The following is a 21,176-nucleotide window of genomic DNA, read 5'->3' as shown; positions in this document are numbered from 1 at the left end:
GTGGCTCAGCACTTCAACTTCCCATTCCAAATCCGACCTTTCTGTCCTGGGCCTCCTCCATGGCCAGAGTGAGGCCCACCGTAAATTGGAGGAGCAGCACCTCATATTTTGCTTGGGCAGTTTACACCCCAGCAGTATGAACATTGACTTCTCCAATTTCAGGTAATCCCTGCTTCCTCCTCCGCTTCCCAGCTCTCCCTCAGCCCACTGCCTCCACCTTTCTTCTGCCCCCCTTCCACCCTCACATCAGTCTGAAGAAGGGTCTCGACCCGAAACGTCGCCTATTTCCTTCGCTTAATAGATGCTGCCTCACCCGCTGAGTTTCTCCACAATTTTTGTCTACCCATTCACACAAGTTCTGTTATCCCACTTTCCTCACCCACTCCCTACACATTAGGGGCAATTTTACAGAGATAAGTTAACCTACAAAGCCAATGCGTCTTTGAATGCGTGAGGAAACCCACATGCTTGCAGGGAGAACGTGCAAATTCAACACAGACAGTGCCCAAGGACATGATCGAACACAGATCTCTGGCGTGTGAGGCAGCAAGTCCACCAGCTGTGCCACTATATTTTGTTTTCCAACACACAAAAACATTATACGTTGATAACTTTGGTTACTAAAAAAAAAAGAAACTCTCCATTTTCAGTCTTAAATCTCTAAGTGACACTATGTCCCTCTTTGCAGCTACTGTATGTTTTAATTCAGTTCAAGACTATGGGGCATAAAGTTGTTGCCTAAAGATGCCAGAGACCCAGAATTGATCATGAATATTGGTGTTGTCTGTATGGAGTTTGCTCATTTTCCCTTTGATCGCATGGGTTTTCTCCAGGTGCTCTTGTTTCCTTCTACATTCCAAAGGTGTGCAGGAACCTTTTTCAGGCTCAACCCAAAACGTAACATTTTCCTTTTGTCCAGAGATTCTGTCTGACCTGTTGATTTACTCCACTTTTTGTGTCAATCTTCAGTTTAAACCAGCATCTGCAGTTCCTTCCTACACACACAATATTATACGATAGAACTTTATTAATCCCAGGAGGGAAAGTGTGTGTGTGTGTGTATTATGCGCACAAACACACACACACACACACACATTATATATATATATAATATATATATTATATGTATAATATATATATTATATGTATAATATATATATTATATGTATATATATATATATATATGTATATATATGTGTATATATGTATATATATAATATATATATATATATATATATATATATATATATATATATATATATATATATATATATATATATATATACCGTTTTGTTCTCTCATTAATAACATTGTTTGCAGAGTACTGTGTTTACATATTTTGTTGCGCTGCTGCAACTAATGCCCCTGTCCCACTTAGGAAACCTGAACAGAAACCTCTGGTGACTTTGCCCGTGACCCAAGGTTTCCATGAGGTCGCCGGAGGTTTTGGTCACTCTACCTAATGGTCGAAAGTGGTTTCAGCATGTTCGAGGCTTCTAGGTTGCTACGATTGTTTCAACAAAATCAAAACCGGCCTCGACTAAAAATAGGTTGCCATTTTGTCGAAGCCAGTGGAGTGGGGTCACTATTTACTTACAGGCAGTCGAAGGCCATCTCCTTCACTGACTGGCCATTTTTGTATTGTATTGTATTTTAGTGACCACATAGCCAGGCTGGTGGAATTTAGATTGTCAGCAGCGATACAATAATAAAGAACACACAACCACAATAAAAAATGTAACACAAACATCCACCACAGCATTCATCACTGTGGTGGAAGGCACAAAAATTTGGCCAGTCCTCCTCCATTTCCCCCCCGTGGACAGGACCAGAGTCCAGAGTCAGTCCAGGATCGGCTCTTCCTCACCGGAGACCGCGGCTTTAAGTTGTTGTAGGCCGCAGGCCGGCGGTCGAGATTTAAAGTCTCCGCCGCAGCCAGAAGCACCGTAGACTGCAGGGCTGACGGTCGAAGCTCCCCTCCAGGGGTGTTAGTAAGTCCATGCCGGCCCCGCGGGTAGAAGTTGGCCGCGGGCCGGCAGTGATGGCTTCTTCTTCCCCCGGGTCCCCCACGAGGGATCCCGGGCTGTAGACGCCGCACCAGCTGGAGCTCTGCAGACCGCGACTTCAGGATGCGACTTCAGGCTGCCGGCTGCCCCGGGCCAGCGAAACGGAGCGCTCCCCTCCAGCGAGCCCCAGCGAGGGCTCACCCGCTCCACGCCGAGAGTCCACGCTGCGCCCGCCGCTGAATCCCCGGGCGCGTCTCCGGGAAAGGCCGCGCCGATCCTTGATGTTAGGCCACGGGGGAGGTGACCTGGAAAAAAAAAGTCGCCTCTCCATGGAGGAGGCGACCGAAGCGGTTTCCCCCTTACCCCCCCACACCACCCCCCACACAAAACACACAAAGAAACACAAAATACATACTTTAAAACATACTAAAAAATAAGAAAGAGTTGAAAAAAAACTGGCGCGCTGCTGACATGGCTGCTGCCAGAGCAGCGCCCCTTTCCCTCAATAAAATTGGCTCATTGGAGCTTTAAGGACCTAGAAGACCCGCTGGTAGGTAAAATGCCCACTAAACTTGATTAAGCTTCTTAAAACTGTCTCCACTCCTTCTCCCCCTACCCCCTTCTCTCCCCTTCTCCCCCCCTTTTCTCCCCCCCCCCCTCTCAACCCCCCCTCTTCTCCCCCCCTCTTCTCTTCCCCCCCCCCCCCCTTCTCCCCCCACTTCTCCCCCACTTCTCTCCCCCTTCTCTTCCCCCACCCGCACTCTCTAATGGACTTACTATGACCTGTGGTAGCCGTTTACCTTCCTCTTCATCGCACAGACAGCACTCCTCCGCTTTCCATGGCCCCCACCTTCATGATGTGTGTGTGTGTGTGTGTGTGGTCTGTAGCTGCAGCTCGTGCTTCGGTCGAGCTAGCTCGAGGCTTTCCAGGCGAGTGACCAAAACCTCTGGCGACCTCATGGAAACCTTGGGTCGCGAGCAAGGTCACCAGAGATTTCCGTTCATGTTTCCTAAGTGGGACGGGGACATAAGGATTTCATTGTTCTAACTGGGACGTGAGAGAATAAAACACTATTGACTTACGTCGCTAATGTGTGGGATAGAACTAGTGTACGGATGATCAGTGGTCGGCGTGGACTCAGTGGGCCAAAGGGTCTGTTTCCACGCTGTACCTTTAAATTAAACTAAAAACACTAAAACCAGAGGAAATCTAAAGAAGGGTCTCTACCCGAAACGTCACCCAATTTCTTCTATCCAGAGATGCTGGCTGCTCCATGGAGTTCCCCCGCACAATTAAAGCATGGAATAGTCTTCACCCTACCATAGTTACCCAACCAGACGCAACTAAATTTAAGGTGGCTCTTTTTTCCCAAGAACCCTTTTTTGCTTAAGTCCGAGTCAAGAGAGTTTAATGTCATTTTGTCCCATATAGGACAATGAAATTCTTGCTTGCTGCAGCACAACAGAATATGTAAATATAATACAGAACTGGAGATGAAGGATCAGTGTGTCTATATACCATAGACCATATATATACACAATAAATAAACAGATAGAGTGCAATAGGCTTTTATTTTTCAGAGTTTGGAGTTTGATGGTGGAGGATCTACTCTAGTTTAAATTCCATTTGGAAAATTTTTGTAGGACCAGGAAACCAGGAAACAAGAGTTACTCCAGGGAGTTGCTCCAGGGAGTGATTCTGCTTTGGTTTTCAGCGGTCGCAGCGAGGCGGTGACCAGACAGCAGTGGCGGCCAGAGCTCCCACAATGCAAAGGGAGGGAGAAAGTGCCCGCCGCCGACCAGTTGCCATTGCAGGGCGGCACATGCGCACAACCACTGCCGATGATGTGCTAGTGTGCAGGGGAGGATGTGCAGGCCGTGGCAGTGCGCATGTGCAAGGTGGCGGGACGTGCCGGTGGATTAGGAGCAGGCAGAGAGCGGAGAACCGGCAGCCTGGACACGGATACGGATTGCGGGCGGAGACGGAGAGTGACAGAGAGAGAGAGATGGAGACGAGGACCCGCTCAGAGTTAAACGATAGGTGTCCCGGGTGCTTGCCAACCCAAGCAACCGTTAATTTCGAGCCCTGCCCTTCTGCCTTTCAGTTATGTCAATGTGAGACTTCAAAAACAGTTCTTCATCACTGTCATAGAAGCTCAACGCCTAGCGGAATGTGTGTTCTCCACGAACAATGTGCGATGAGAATTCATAGCGATCGTGGCTTTTGTTGCCACAAATGTTGCACTCAAATGGGTCTCTGAAACCATGGCAGCCCATGTGGATGATGTACATAACATGATCTAGAAACATTATTCAATGCTAATTTCATACCTTTATTAAATAAACTTAATACGCTGATTACATTTTGGAAAACACTTCCCTTATCATTATTAGGTAGAATAAATGCAATAAAAATGATCTTCCTACCACAATTACTATACCTATTTCAGTCTATACCGGTATATATACCAACATATTTTTTTTTTAAATTAGACTCTAATATTACTACAGGTGCACAACCTTTTATCCGAAAGCCTTGGGACCAGACACTTGTCGGATTTCGGACATTTTCGGATTTCAGAATGGAAGATTTTTAGCGTAGATTAGGTAGGTAGCGCGGGCGGCTTGAAAAGTCTGGAGCAGCTGCCTCCTCCCCGGAGACCAGGGAGAATCATTGCATAAATGTTAGTCAGTTAGTTTGGAGGGATTTTATGTGGTGGTGGTGGTGGTGTAGGGGTGAAGGGGGAAACTTTAATTCTTAGTCCCCTACCTACCTGGTCAGCGACTCCCAACCTTGCGGAGCTGGGGGCTCCGTCCAGCCGCGGGCGGCGCCGGTTGTAGCTCCGACCCCGGCAACTCTACCCCTGGCTGCGAGGCGCTCCAAATCCAGCGCGGCCCGCGGGCGGACGTCCCAGCTCCGCGAATGTCGGGAGTCGGCGACGTCGCAGCGCTGGGATACCAGCGGGGAGCGAGCAATGCCTTACCGAGTCGCCGTGCGGCAAGCTCCGGAGCGCTGTGGCCGCCTTCTTCCAACATTCGCGGAGCGTCGCTGGATTTGGAGCCGCGGAGCTGGGGGCTCCGTCCGGCCGCGGGCGGCGCCGGTTGGAGCTCCGACCCCGGCAACTCTACCCCTGGCTGCGCGGCTCCAAATCCAGCGACGCTCCGCGATGTTGTGTGTGTCGGCGGCCACAGCGCTCCGGAGCTTGCCGCACGGCGACTCCCGACATTCGCGGAGCTGGGGCGTCCGGCCGCGGGCCGCGCTGGATTTGGAGTGCCGCGCAGCCAGGGGTAGAGTTGCCGGGGTCGGAGCTACAACCGGCGCCGCCCGCGGCCCAACCGGCCACAGCGCTGCGGAGCTTACTGCACAGCGACCCGGTAAGGCATTGACCGCTCCCCGCCTCTCCGACCAGGTAGGGGACTAAGAATTAAAGTTTACCCCTTCACCCCCCTTCACATAAAAGCCCTCCAAACTAACTGACTAACATTTAAGCAATGATTTACAGATGTTTAAGCGTCTCCCGTTCTCCAGGGAGGAGGCAGCCGCTACAGTAGTACAGACCTGGGTTGACCGTGGGTCGTTTTGGGTCAGGTTTGGCGCCAAACGCGAGCTTTGGTGCGCAGACGACATCTGGAAAAAATGGCCGGTTTTCGGAGCTTTTCGGTTTCTGGAACACCGGATAAAAGGTTGTGCACCTGTAATTATATTTGGGACTATAGATCACATAGAATCACAAAAAAACACTTATGTAAACCAAAAGAAGTCGGGGGACTTTCACTTCCGAATTTTATGTATTATTACTGGGCAGTGCATATTAAGAATATGATTTATTGGTTGGATAGTTCTACCCAACAGACAGAATGGATAAAAATGGAGAAGGAGGATTGCCATCCTTGTAATATAGGAACGATCCTCTTCTCCCCCAAAAAACTGAATAACACAATATATAAGAAGAACCCAATTATATATGGTACAATAAGAATTTGTAAACAAATAAAATTATCTTTAAAATTAAGAAATCTATTACTGTTAATACCAATAGCGAATAACCCTTTATTTAAACCATCTCTTATTGATAAGACATACAACCAATGGGAAAGTCTCGGAATTAGAAGGATCGTGGATATGTACGAAATGGGAAGCCTACTATCATTCCAACAATTACAATTAAAATTTAATTTGAAAAACAACCAATATTTTAAATATAATCAGATTTGCGATTTCATGAAAAAATATATACAAGGATATCAAAAAGTAACTCCTGACTTATTGGAAGAAGCAATGAATGTTGAAGCTGACTCACAAAAATTAATATCATATTTATATAATAGTATTCTAAATATTGACCTACCATCGACAGAGGTACTTAGAGAAGAGTGGGAACGGGAACTAATGATAAAAATTACGACGGTTAAATTGGAAAAATACTTGATATATATTCACAAATGTTCAATTAATGTAAGACATAATCTAATTCAATTTAAAATTGTACATAGATTATATTCAAAAACAAGATTGAACAAATTTTATCCAAATATATCCGCCACTTGTGATAAATGTCTAGCCCAAAAGGCAACTAAAACACACTCCTTAGTTTCCTGCATAAAACTTTATAGATTTTGGAATGATATTTTTGAAATATTTACAAAATTATTCAAGACAAGAATGGAACCTAATACTGAAATGATTATATCTGGCTTAATGGAAGATGGGAATAAATTGAACACATCTCAAAATCTATTCCTTAACTATGGTTTAATAATAATAACAAAAAAATTAATACTTAAATTTTGGAAGGGTACATCAATACCAATGCTTAAAATGTGGATTGCATGTATGTTGGACACAGCTCATCTTGAGGAAATGCGATTCCTCCTAATGGATAAATCAGACCAATTCATAACTAGTTGGTCTCCATTCGTCGTTTTTTTGGAATCATATGGTGCAACACAATTGTAAAAGAACTGTTTCAGGACTGGACGAGGGTTGGTCAAGATTATAAATAATGATCTCCTTCTCTTTTTTATTTTATTTTATTTCCTCTATTTTCTCTCTCAACTTTCTTCATTTACTCGTTTTCTTTCTTCACATACTATATATTTCGCATTTTTCTATTCTTTAGTACCTAACTTCTTTTTCTTATTCTAAACTTTTTTCAATGTAACAAAAAAAAAAGAAGTTGTACATAAAATGTATTATGAAAATATATATTAGGCACTTTGGTGCCATATGACTGTACTTACTTCTAATAAAATAAAAATTAAAAAAAAATTAAAAAATTTAAAAACATGATCTAGAAACAGCACACGACAATGCACGCACTTGAAAGCCCTAAAGGCACAACTTTGGTCCTCATGTGGATAAACAGCAATATCAATTTCCAAAGGTGATGGAAAGACCGGAGGAAAGACTAGGTGCTGGGAGCTCGCTTATATCTGCATTAAGGAGGCAATTCAATTACAAATACCTATGAAGCCATGTGTCCCAAACATTATGGTGCTCTGAAATGGAGGGACAATGTATAAACACTGCTGCAATTTCTGTATGGTGAAACCAAATTGTATAATAATGGCCTTTATTTAAAATCTGACAAAGTGATTTTTTCTATTATAAATCTCAAAATGTGGAGTACAGAGGCAAATAAATAAATGACAGGTCTTTGTCCCAAACATTATGGCGGGCACTGTGCATGCGTGCTTGTGCAATGGTTCTTTTTGGAAATTAGATCACATTGTCCTGGGATTGTTAGTTATTCTTGGCAAACGTATGTTTTCATAATGCAGTGCTGGACTGGTAAGGGGCAAATATTTTTGCTTTATTGTTTTCTATCCTTTTGGGCCCACTTCCCTATGGTATGAACTTGCCGTCCCGCCAATGGCCACACCATGATTTTCTGAAATCATTAATGAATATTTGATCTGTGCATTCCTTCACCTGGCTTTGATCTACTGGTTGCTTCCTGATCTACACCCACCCATAATCCCCCTTTCCAGGGCCAGATTGTGCCTTCAACTATGAACCTTATTTTCCATTTGACCACCAACAAGATCCTGGCACCTCCCGCACCCCAAGCCCCTTCTGCACCTCTTACCCAGGGATAGGAGAGTATGGCCAAGTGTAATAGGGATCGATGTGAAAGGTGAGATGCGTAAAAGGAATTAAATATATTGTATATGAATGTGCGAAGTATAAGAAGTAAAGTAGATGAGCTTGATGCTCAGATAGAGGTTGGTAGATATGACATTGTGGGGATTACTGAGACGTGGCTGCAGGAGAATCAGGCATGGGAACTTAATATTCAGGGTTATACATCCTATAGAAAGGACAGGCACGTAGGCAGAGTCGGGGGGGGGGGGGGGGGGGGGGGTAGCTCTGCTTGTGAGGGATGGAATTCAGTCCCTTGCGAGGGAAGACATAGGGACTGACGAGGTAGAGTCACTGTGGATTGAGTTGAGGAATTGCAAAGGCAAGAAGACACTAATTGGTATTATCTACAGACCCCCAAATATTAGCCCGGATGTAGGGTGTAAGTTGCAGCAGGGGTTAAAACTGGCATGTAACAAAGGTAACGCCACTGTGGTGATGGGGGATTTCAATATGCAGGTAGACTGCGAAAATCAGGTTGGTTCAGGACCCCAAGAAAGAGTGTTTGTTGAGTGCCTCCGAGATGGATTCTTGGAGCAGCCGAGCAGAAAAAAGGAAATTCTGGATTTAGTGTTGTCCAATGAACCAGATTTGATAAGAGAAGTAGAGGTAAAGGAACCACTTGGAGGTAGTGATCATAATATGATTAGTTTTAATCTGCAATTTGATAAGGAGAAGGTTAAATTGGAAGTGTCAGTGATGCAGTTGAACAAAAAGGGCTATGATGGCACGAGGGTAAGGTAGACTAGAAAGGGATCCTAGCAGGAATGACGGTGGAACAGCAATGACAGGAATTTCTGGGCATAATCCGGAAGATGCAGGATAATTTCACTGTGGCTGACAAAAGAACTGAGGGATAGAATAAAACTAAAATAAAAGATGTATAACACAGCAAAGAGTAGCTGGAAGCCAGAGGATTGGGAAACATTCATAGGACAACAGAAGGAAACAAAACGGGCAATACGGCTGAAAAGATGAAGAACGAGGGGAAGCTGGCCAGGAATATAAAGAAGGACAGTAAAAGCTTCTTTAGATATGTTAAGGGAAAAAATAATAGCAAAGTCAAATGTGGATCCCTTGAAGGCAGACACAGGTGAAATTATTATGAGGAACAAGGAAATGGCAGAAGAGTTGAACAGGTACTTCGGATCTGTCTTTACTAAGGAAGACACAAACAATCTCCCAGAAGTACTGGAGGACAGAGGATCTAAGGGGGTAGAGGAAATGAAATAAATTTTCATTAGGCGAGAAATAGTATTGGGTAGGCTAATGGGACTGAAGGATGATAAATCCCCTGGGTCTGATGGTCTGCATTCCAGGGTCTTCAGGGAAGTGACTCTAGAAATAGTGGATGCATTGGTGATCATTTTCCAATGTTCAATAGATTCAGGATCAGTTCCTATGTGGAGGATAGCTAATGTTATCCTACTTTTCAGGAAAGGAGCGAGAGAGAAAACGGGGAATTACAGACCAGTTAGCCTGACTTCGGTGGTGGGAAAGATGCTAGAGTCAATTATGAAAGAGGTAATAATGGGGCATTTGGATAGCAGTAAAAGGATTAGTCCAAGTCAGCATGGATTTATGAAAGGAAAATCATGCTTGACTAATCTTCTGGAATTTTTTGAGGATGTGGCAAGTAAAATGGATGAAGGGGAGCCAGTGGATGTAGTGTATCTAGACTTTCAGAAAGCCTTTGATAAGGTCCCGCACGCGAGACTGGTGACTAAAATTAGAGCACATGGTATTGGGGGTAGAGTGTTGATGTGGATTGAAAATTGGTTGGCAGACTGGAAGCAAAGAGTAGGAGTGAACGGGTCCTTTTCAGAATGGCAGGCAGTGGCGAGTGGAGTGCCGCAAGGCTCGGTGTTGGGACCGCAACTGTTTACCATATATATTAATGATTTGGAAGAGGGAATTAAGAGCAACACTAGCAAGTTTGCAGATTACACAAATCTGGGTGGCAGTGTGAACTGTGAAGAGGATGTTAGGAGGTTGAAGGGTGACCTGGACAAGTTGAGTGAGTGGGCAGATGCGTGGCAGATGCTGTATAATATAGATAAATGTGAAGTTATCCACTTTGGCGGCAAAAACAAGGGGGAAGATTATTATCTCAATGGGGTTAGGTAAGGGAGAGGTACAGCGAGACCTGGGTGTCCTTGTACACCAGTCACTGAAAGTTGGTGTGCAGGTACAGCAGGCAGTGAAGTAAGCTAACGGAATGTTGGCCTTCATAACAAGAGGATTTCAGTATAGGAGTAAAGAGGTTCTTCTGCAGTTGTATAGATATCTGGTAAGAACACATCTGGAGTATTATACACTGTTTTGGTCTCCTAATTTGAGGAAGGACATCCTTGTGATTGAGGCAGTATAGCGTAGGTTCACAGGATTGATCCCTGGGATGGCGGGACTGTCATATGAGGAAAGATTGAAAAGACTAGGCTTGTATTCACTGGAGTTTAGAAGGATGAGGAAAGTTGATTACCACTTTTTGCAGACACATGACTAGGCCCCCCAGCAGCATTTGGAAGTCTATTGTTGTGTAGCCTGTTTTCAAAATTAAAGAATCGGGAATATTACCAGCACATTTTTTTCTGAGTATAGCATTGAGTCTGCTAGGTCAAGAGAGAGTTATATTTAGCTCTTCGGTCTGAAGGAATCAAGGGATATGGGGGAAAAGCAGAAACGCGATACTGATTTTAGATGATCAACCATGATCATAGTGAATGGCAGTGCTGGCTTAAAGGGCCGAATGGCCTACTCCTGCACCTATTTTTTTATGTTCTATGGCTCTTAAATGTGCCATTATTGCATGGATGTTTAGCATGGCTTGAATGATAAAACCAGGGAACCAACAAGAATAAGCAGTTCAAGCCAAATGTGAAAATCTGGAAACAAAATTTATGAGAATCATTGGATTTAACAGAAAGGAGCTACTATAGAACCTATTTTCAGAAAGGTATAAAACAAATGCAAGCAACTGCAATTATATTATTATGTTAATGACTGAAGAAAGTGAAATGAATCATTAGGAAAAATATCAATTTGAAAAAATAATAAATTACAGCTAATCTAATTCCAATAATTTGGCCCTACCAAACTTTTTAAGTGATGCCTTTGTTAATTTTGGAAAAAAACCTGCAGAATAATATAGTGAACAATAAATTGCTGGAGGAACTCAACATGCTAGGCAGCATATGTGTTGGGAAATGGACACACAACATTTCAGGTTGAGACCATTCTTCAGTTTAGATGCAAAACGCTGTGTGCTCATTTCTCTCCACAAGTCTTGTCTGGCTCACTAAGTTCCTCCAGCAGTTTGCGGATGCTGCAATCCTGAGTAAAATATAGTATCTTGTGTCTGCAGAATAATGTACCTAGACTCAAACAAAATGCATATACTTCCATCAGCTTCAATCACAAAAGTAATATGGCATTCATATAACACCTTTACTTATTCAAATATCCCTAGATGCTTCGCAGTAGTATTTTCAGACAAACTTGATTTTGAACCATATAGGAAGACATTGAATGTTCAAAAGCGTGGTTAAAGAATAGTTTAAAATGATGAGGCAAGTAGAAATGAGGGGGGAAAAAGTGGAGGGAGCTTGGCTGTCAATGACTGAGCTAAAGGAATCAAGCACTAACAATGGCCAAATTGAAGAAGGCACGAATTGCAAAAGATAGTAAGACTGAAGGCAGATATAGAGTGGTTAATGGATAAAGCCATGATGGAATTTGAATGTTGAGTTGGTTTTGCAGAAATGTCTTCTACATAAAACTTGAATAGTTGAAACAAAGGAAATTGTAGGTAATATATAGGAGTGTAATGCTATGGGCAGTGGGCAGGTGCTATAGCCTTGCATGGGAAGGTGGACGCTCCCACCCCCACAAGCCTCGGGCAGATGGGGCTCGTCAGCCTGGGAAGGCAGTCCATCTAGGAGAGGGAAAACTCTGATTTAAAACCTCCACTGCCTTGTGGCTATATCGAGTCATGGAAAAGGCTCCAGGGGTAAACCTCAAGAAAATCCAGTCGGAGCCCCTAAGGCGGTTCATCATTGTCTACAACCTCGCTCTGGCTGCTCCTGCAACGGTGCTGGTGCCAAACTGTAACGGCCCTGCTGTTCCTTTGGATCGATCAGTGACGTGGAGAGGGGGGCGTGCTGCATGGGCAACAGCCTATCCTCCATATGACATCGCCCAGGCTTGCATCCGACCAGGATGCATCACCCATGGTCAGTCATGACCGAGGGGGGGTCTACTAAATGCTATGGTGGAGAGATCGATGTAATGGGGTGTTCTGCAGATTAATGCTGAGGCACAGGCTGTTGTACACATATAAATCTGGATTCAGAAGTTTAAGAAGTTTCAGAAGAAATTTGGTTCATTTCTAGGTTAAAAAGAGAGAAAAAGCTGAAGTATATTAAAGAATCAAATAAATGTATAGCAGAGTTAAAGCAAGTGAATAAAAACATTTATAGAAGAAGGAACTGCAGATACTGGTTTACAAAAAAAGGCAAAGTGCTCGAATAATTCAGTGGGTCAGATTGCATCTCTGGAGAACATGGATAGGTGACATTTTGAGTTGGGACATTTCTTCAGACTGATTGTGATATGGGGGTTGGGAAAGAAACCTGGAAGAGAGTAGGAGCAGGACAAAGTCTGGCAGATAATAGGTGATTACAGGTGAGAGGAATGTTTGAGAGGCAGATGTTTGGACAAAAGCCAGAGATGCAAAGACAGGAGGTGTGAGAGAAAATGATTGAAGAATTGTAAAGCTAGAGGAAGAAATGTAGGTGAAAGGGGAGGGGAACAAAGAGATGACGTAGGTGTGATCCAGGTGGGGCAAGGGGGAGAGATGGGATGGGATGGGAAAGGAAAGGGTGTGGAGAAGAGGGAGGAGGGGGGGGGGGAGTTGTAGTTGTAAAATACTAAAATGAGAGAATTCAATGTTCATACCATTGGGTTGTAAGCTACCAAAGTGAAAATCGGGGTGCTGCTCCTTCAGTTTGGCTGTGGCCTTATTCTAGTAATGGAGGAGGCCCAGGACAGAAAAGTCAGTATGGGAATAGAAAGTGAAGCTAAAATGGTTTGTAACCAGAAGATCTAGCAGGTCTTGGTGGACCGAGCGCAAGTATCTGGCGAAAGAGTCGCTGACTCAACACTTGATTTATGCAGTGTTTTTTATATAGTAAAAAACACAATAATGTCAACATAAAGTATATTGTGGTGAGATAGTAGTAATATCAAATTAGTCCTGCCATCATTGAAGAAGGTTTGAACAATGGAGCTGGAATTACTAAGTAATAATCTACATCATACTTTAGTTAATCTCTATCTAGAATTAAATTAAATTCTGATCACATTCTAATCATTAAGTACAAAAAAAAGTCCTGTTTAAAGTAATGTGGACGGATTACAAAGTTTATTAGTGCTAAAGAACAAAGTTGTGAGGAAAAATGGAGTAAAAAATGTAGTGTAAGGATATCAATATTTATTTTAAACTTCTTCCTCAGTTCATGATGCTTTGCCGTTAAAAGCTTTAAATATTAAATTGAGTGATTTGTGTTCTGGGACCAATTTTGTTTTATTTCAAAGTTTAGCCCATTGATTAGGAAGTGTTTGATTGCAAATTTAATGATGATATTCCATTTGAGTAGTGTTTCAATTAACAACGTACTTTACAAAAAGGCTGTCATTTTTCACACTATCCAGGACAAGAAACTGTTGAATATCCTAATGGCAAGGCTCCCTAAGTTTCACTGATTTCTAAATATTTATCTATATTTAAGAGGGAGTTAGATGTGGCCCTTGTGGCTAAGGGGATCAGAGGGTATGGAGAGAAGGCAGATACGGGATACTGAGTTGGATGATCAGCCATGATCATATTGAATGGCGGTGCAGGCTCGAAGGGCCGAATGGCCTACTCCTGCACCTAATTTCTATGTTTCTATGTTTCTATGTTAAAGACATGGCCAGATCCAAACAGGACCTGAACAGGACATAGTGAAATGATAAGTTAATGTATACATGGCAACTAAGTCCCATTCTTAATGTGTTTGCAAGTATCACAAATTACTTCCAGTTTGTTGAACATATCTTAGCGATATCTTAGCGATAATCTTTCTCTCAAAAAACTTAATGACCTTCAAGATTAGTTCATAAATGTTACTCCAACCAAAAAGGAAAAAGAACATAAAGTTAGTCATTGGCCTTATTGGATGTATTTCTCAGCATACTTGAAATAATAAGGCAATATAGAAAAGTTAATCTTGATTACTAATTTAACAGTTCGATAAGTGGAGGTGGGAACAAACTGATACAAGTCAGATGAATAATATAAGGAAACAATTTTGCATACTAAAAAGTTTAGTACAGAAAACAGTGGTCTACATAGAGTTGAAAAAGTTCACTTAGAAACAGACAAAGACAACAGTTAAGCCCATTCAAAGCTTTTATTTTAACGTCCAACGGGTTTGGTTCTAGAGACCCAGAGGCAACAGTATTACGTCTGAGTTCTCCAGCAACACACACAGAAATACCAGAAAACCGGGGTTAATATACCCCCCAGACTCAATATCAATTGCATGAGGTAATGTCGCAGGAAACATCAGCCACCTCGAAATATGGAGTTGTTTTTCACCATTTGCCAAAAGCCAGGCATTCCAATAGCACTATTAATCCTCCCTTAGCCCCTTCTTATCAGATTAAACTATTCAACTTTCTTAAAAAAAACATGGCCATGTTATTTGGCCAAGTATCCCACAATGCAATAACAATTGCCTTTTTACAACAGGAAAGATTAAATATGACAGCAACCGATAAAAGTAATTACTATTAGTAGTAATAAAATTACTACTCCTCCAGAGTAGTAAAGGTAAAATTCTCTAGTCATTTAAGAGTCAACTAATCTCATGCAAGTTCCTACAGAAGAAAATGCTGTACTGACTTCTAAACCTTCCCTTTCTTCTTTCCTGAGATCTTTTGACAGGCTTAATCTAATGGCTCAATATCACAGTTTTAGACAGATGTTTTGGTAATGATAGTGTCTTGCAAGTGGGTAGATGGTGGATACATTTTGGCAAAACATTTCATCATGGGAATTGGCCTGTGTGCACCAGAATATAGCCTAGATAAGTAAGGCCTTAATGTTACTTCCTTCTAAACCTGGGGCCATCATGAGCAGCCCTATAGGCTACAGTTGTGAAGAGATTGTTACCAGGCCCTTTCTGGACTGCCCCTTTGTAACACAGATGTGGAAAGATATGCATTATTCTGACCCCATTTCATCCCCAATAGCTTGATAATACAGGACTTTTGTGTTTGACAGGCTGTTCCCAAGGATCCATACTGAGGCAAACTTCAGTTCTTGGTGGAAGACCATTACCTTGGAAATAGAAGCCCTGTGGTCTGGGTGAAACATGCTGGTCTTCCATCAGAAGGAAAAATCCATGAGCAAGTGTTAATGGCTAGCAGGAGTATATTCTACAGGATGCACTCAATGTGTAACCCATGTAAAGAACCTGGGAGGAAGGCCACTGTATAATGCTATCCCCACCAAACCTCATGAACCAATTGTGCAAGAGGATGTGCCAGGTGTGAATCTCCACTATCTTGGTCACAATTTGTGAAGAGAAATGTTTGATGACCACTGGTTCGCATGACCCACAAATCCAATCCAAAGGTAGACAAAAAAGCTGGAGAAACTCAGCGGGTGAGGCAGCATCTATGGAGTGAAGGAATAGGTGAAGTTTCGGGTCAAGACCCTTCTTCAGGGTGATGTGGGGAGGGGGGGGGGGGAAGAAAGGAAGGGGCGGAGACAGTAGGCTGTGGGAGAGCTGGGAAGGGAAGGGGAACGAGCGAGAAAGCAAGGACTACCTGAAATTGGAGAAGTCAACGTTCATACTGCTGGGGTGTAAAATACCCAAGACGAAATATGAGATGCTGCTCTTCCAATTTACGGTGGGACTCACTCTGGCCATGGAGGAGGCCCAGGACAGAAAGGTCAGATTCGGAATGGCAAGGGGAGTTGAAGTCCTGAGCCACCGGGAGATCAGATTGGTTATTGCGAACTGAGTGGAGGTTTTGGGCGAAGCGATCGCCAAACCTGCGCTCGGTCTCACCGATGTAGAGCAGTTGACACCTGGAACAGCACATGGAGGAATTAAAATCATTCTGCTTGATAATATGTACCATTGGTCAGCCCTCTAATTCTCCTCTCTTCTCATTGCAGTCCATCTATGTTTTTGTCCATTTTAATCTGTTGTTAATATACCAGCCCCTTCTCTGCATTCTTGCTTTGCGCTTGTGGCTTTTTCATTGTGGATTTTCAGTTGCTCCTGGCTGGTCAGTATCCTTCTACACCCCTTTGAAGAGCAACCTGACACAAGGTGGCAGAGGAGAAGAACGTTGCGTTATTGCATTTGTCACTCCCATCGGATATCAATTGTTAAAATGGCACCTCCACCTACGTTAAGCCTGGGTGAGGCAGGTATGTTGATATTCAACAGTACAAGGCTCAACAAAAGATCTATTTAGTAAAAAATCCCATCCTATAACACAGATCCTGACATCTAGCAAATTGTTTATATTTGAGGCCAGAGTTATGGCATTGGTGGACTTCAGCCAGCCCTGTTAATTGGGCATCTAGCAAGCTTGCTCAATGCTTCAGTCTTCTTTAGATGGGTCGGCCTACTGAAGATTACTAATATGCATAGATTTATGATTGTCTGACTTGCAAGAGAGGTGAAGGTGCTTGGGAGAATCCTCTTTCAACTTTTCCAAAGACTTTGCTCCCAGTGCCGCAAGGCTCGGTGTTGGGGCCGCAACTGTTTACCATATATATTAATGATTTGGAAGAGGGAATTAGGAGCAACACTAGCAAGTTTGCTGATGACACAAAGCTGGATGGCAGTATGAACTGTGAAGAGGATGTTAGGAGGTTGCAGGGTGACCTGGACAGATTGAGTGAATGGGCAGATGCATGGCAGATGCAGTATAATATAGATAAATGTGAGGTTATCCACTTTGGCAGCAAAAAAAAGGGGGCAGATTATTATCTTTTTTTTTTTTAATTAATATTTTTATTAGAAGCAGTGTACGGTAGTATAAACCGTGGCATATGACAAATACATTTATTGTACATCTTCCATTTTAATTTTGAGAAAAAAGAAATAGAAAAAGAGAGAAAGAGCAAGAGAGAGAGAAAGTGAAAGAAATAGTGAATGTGTAAACCCCTATACCACCAAAGAGTGTAGTCAAAGAGTGAATGAGTAAAAACTTAAAAAAGAATAAGAAGACAAAAACAAAAAATAATTTTAAACAAGGACCAAAACGTGTTGATACACCTGATTCATTTCTCACCACACCCATCACCCTGTCCGTAAATCAGTTTAATTCCAAAGTTGTGTTGCACCATACTATCCTTGTAATTAATCAATGAAAGGAGACCATATCTTTGAAAATTGCTCTGATTTTCCTGCTAAGACGAGTCACATATCTTCAAGATATGAGACAGATATGGTAGTGTCTCAGACATGCTTGTGATCCACATTTTAAGAGTTCGGGTAGAAGCATTTTTCCAAAATGTAAGTGTTTTTTTTACCATTATCAGGCCATAGTTAAGGAAACGTCTTTGAAATATTGATAGCTCAGAGCAGGCTCCTGCTATTCAAAAAATAACCGATTCTGTATGGGGTTCCAGTTTTATTTTTAATAATTTTGAGAACATTTCAAAAATTCCTTTCCAAAATTTATGGAGTTTTATGCAAGAGGCAAAGGAGTGTGATAGTTGCTTCTTGAGAAAGACATTTGTCGCAGATAGGAGATACATTTGGAAAAATCTTATTCAGTAAGTTTTTGAGTAATATAGTCTGTGTAGTATTTTAAAAATTTGGATTACAATATGTCTAACATTAATCGAACAATTATGTATATATAAGAGATATTTTTCCCATCTGTCTATGGAAATTTTTAGGCCTAATTCCTCTTTCCATTCTCTTCTAATTACGTCTGACGATAGAATTTCTATATTTAGAAGGATATTGTACAAGTATGCTATTAGATTATTTGACTGCGTTTCTATTCATACTATCTAATATATCTGGCAACAAAGTTTGGTACTCGTGGGTTTTCAAATAATCTCGAATTTGAAGATATCTGAAATATTGATTACCTTTCAGACTGTATTTCGACTGTAATGTCTGGAATGATAGGAGGTTTCCCATTTCATACAAATCTGCAACCTTTTTAATTCCTAGTCTTTCCCAATAAATAAACGTTTTATCTATAATAGATGGTTTGAATGACGGGTTATTAACTATTGGAGAAAGAAGAGATAGATTTCTTAATTTAAGAGTAAGTTTTACTTGTCTCCAAATTCGTAAGGTACTATGAATAATCGGGGTTTTCTCGTATTTTGTGTTCTTCATCTTTATTGAGGAGAGAAGGATCACGCCTATATTAAAAGGCGAACAATCCTCTCCATTACTAACCAATTTACTTGTTGACATGCAATATCCAGCCAATAAATTACATTTTTAATATTCACTGCCCAATAATAATATAAGAAATTGGGGAGCACCAATCCACCAATTTCTTTGGGTTTACATAGATGTAATTCTATGTGATTTATAATCCCAAATAAAATTTGTAATCTGGGAATCAAGTTTAAAAAAAAAAAAAAAGATTTAGGATCCGCTGGGGGCGACATGTTGGAGTAGTCGCACTTTTCCACGCTCCCGACCTGTTCACCTCCAACTTTTATTATATCCTAGCCTAAGTTTTATAATTACACATAAATATTTAAACACCATTGACAGCACCTCTCCATGCCGTAAAGATGCAAGGCAGAGGAAAGATAGAGGAGCAAAAGACGGAAGACCCGACGACCAGCACCGGCATGGCCACGCTAGCAGCCATGTTAACAGAGCACAAGGTATCGCTACTGGCAGAATTCAACGCAGCGTTCAAACTGGAAACGAAGCTGGACAATATCCAGACCACAATTTTAGATCACCAACACCGTCTTTCGTCATTAGAGTCTTTTGCTGATACCACCAGCCAAGACATACGAGCTATACCGACAATGCTAACTACAGTGACCCAAGAGAACGCCAAGCTAAAGTCTAAGCTTATCGGCCTGGAAGGCAGGAGTCGCCGAAATAACATAAGGATAGTCGGTCTCCCCGAGAACATCGAAGGCCCCCAAACAACAGCTTTTTTCTCTCAACTCCTGTTCGAGACTCTTGGTGAACACACACTGGAATCAGCCCCGGAGCTAGACCGAGCCCACCGTACGCTAACAGCCAAGCCAAGCCCTGGTGAGAAACCCAGAGCAGTTGTGATCTGCTTCCATAGATACCAGACCCGCGAGTTGGTGGTGCGTGAGGCTCGGAGGCAGAGGGGTAAGCTGAAGTACACGGATATCCCGATCCACATTTTCGAAGACTACTGTCCCAAGATAGTTGAACAACGCTCCGCGTACCGAGACGTTATGAAGGAGCTGTACAACCTGGGTCTCAAACCATCCCTTCATTATCCAGCCAAGCTGTTCATCATGGCCGGGGAAGGAAAGAGGCGACGACTAACATCTCCTGAGGACACTCAGGATTTCATCTCATCTTAGCGTCAACGCAGACCGGGACCCACAGACGACTGACTTTGCTCGGTACGTCTATATCCGAGTGGCACAGGGGTCCGGTTAATCTACAGTTACACTATGGACTAACTTTAGCTTGACTGCTCTTAGCAACTAGCCATTGCTAGCGCTCGGCCTTGCTGATTATACTAGACCCCTGTCTTGAAATGTACGAGGCTGGTAAGAATTCACCATGATTCGTGACTATCTTATACCAACTTTTCCTTATAATGTTTATGTGTAATCATACTTGAAAGGTTCTTCACCTGCACATGCTATAAAATTGGAGAAAGAAGAGATAACGCTGCCAGCATTTGGCTAGTTTGTTTACACTAGTCTTCCTAGCGGACTGTCTGGGGCTGATAAGAGCTCATTACAGCCAAGGCTGTGTTATACCAATCTGCTCCTACAGCGTTTTTGTTTAACAATACTTAATTGATGTTCTTTTGCCCTGCGCTTTAATCCAAGAGCCCAGTTTGCAACTCGCTAACTTCTCTAACGCTAACTCTTTCTTTATACCTTGTCGATTTTAAGATATACTATGTAATACCAAAGGAAGCTATTCTTGCTCCACTTATACGTTGGCTTGCTTATTCAGTATCACCATTTTGTTAATTTGCTTTGTCTTATTATTACTATCATCATTACAACCATTACCATTGGTGTTAGCAATGACATTGGCAGTGCAACTATCATGGCAATTATTTCAACTTTGTATTTATTTATTTATGTTTATTTTACTTTATTTCTACTTTCTATTTTTCAAATTATTATTATCATTGTTATTATTATTATTACTACACTCATTTCATTTTATGTTAACCATATAACATATAACCATATAACAATTACAGCACGGAAACAGGCCATCTCGGCCCTACAAGTCCATGCCGAAGTTACTTTACTGACATTGAGCGATTTTGTTGCTTTGGGAGGTGGAAATATTGGGAGTTAAGATCGGATATCTCCATGCGGATGCGAGGACAACGCACCTTGGTGCAATGGGCACTCAAGGTTCAGTTGGGACATGGGGGATCTCAGGTCTGGGGACTCAGGTTTGAAAGATGGTTAAGTGATATGTGTCCCACTTGTTTGTTGTGTGTATACGTGTGTATGTATCTTTTTTTTTTAAATCACTCCTTCTCCCCCCCCCCCCACATCTCCACTCTCGGCAGCTGGTTTTGTTTTAATTTTTTTTATTATTTTATACAATTTTTTATAACAAAACAGAACAAAACAAACAAACAAAATAAATAAATAAATAAATAAATAGATAAATAAAAACTGAAAAAGACAACAGGAAAAAAAAAGGAAGGAAAAACAAATAATTATAATTTAAAAAAATAAATAAATAAATAAAACAAAGCCGCCAGACATAACAGTATTGGTACAA

At 42.1% G+C, this 21,176-nt stretch overlaps 2 protein-coding genes across 13 annotated transcripts in view; one reads left to right on the top strand and one right to left on the bottom strand.

Annotated features, from left to right (window-relative positions):
* The window catches only part of ikzf2 (IKAROS family zinc finger 2), a 215,828-nt gene that overhangs the window by 83,266 nt on the left and 111,386 nt on the right, over window positions 1–21,176 (top strand). The window contains exon 1 of one of the 12 annotated variants that reach the window (XM_055638287.1): window positions 15,697–15,741. The exons of the other annotated variants lie outside the window; for them this stretch is intronic. Within the exon in view, the coding sequence (XP_055494262.1) occupies window positions 15,712–15,741 (30 nt within the window). The 5' untranslated portion in view covers window positions 15,697–15,711. Of the gene's footprint in view, window positions 1–15,696; window positions 15,742–21,176 lie in introns of those variants that run through there. 12 annotated transcript variants of the gene reach the window in all.
* Window positions 1–21,176, bottom strand: part of LOC129698888 (sperm-associated antigen 16 protein) — a 705,663-nt gene that overhangs the window by 655,870 nt on the left and 28,617 nt on the right. The gene's annotated exons all lie outside the window — the stretch shown is intronic.

Source organism: Leucoraja erinacea, chromosome 7, assembly GCF_028641065.1.
Source record: "Leucoraja erinacea ecotype New England chromosome 7, Leri_hhj_1, whole genome shotgun sequence".
In the NCBI taxonomy this organism is placed as follows: Eukaryota; Metazoa; Chordata; class Chondrichthyes; order Rajiformes; family Rajidae; genus Leucoraja; species Leucoraja erinaceus.
The sequence above is the reverse complement of the archived record's forward strand: the minus strand, read 5'-3'. Positions and strand labels throughout refer to the sequence as shown.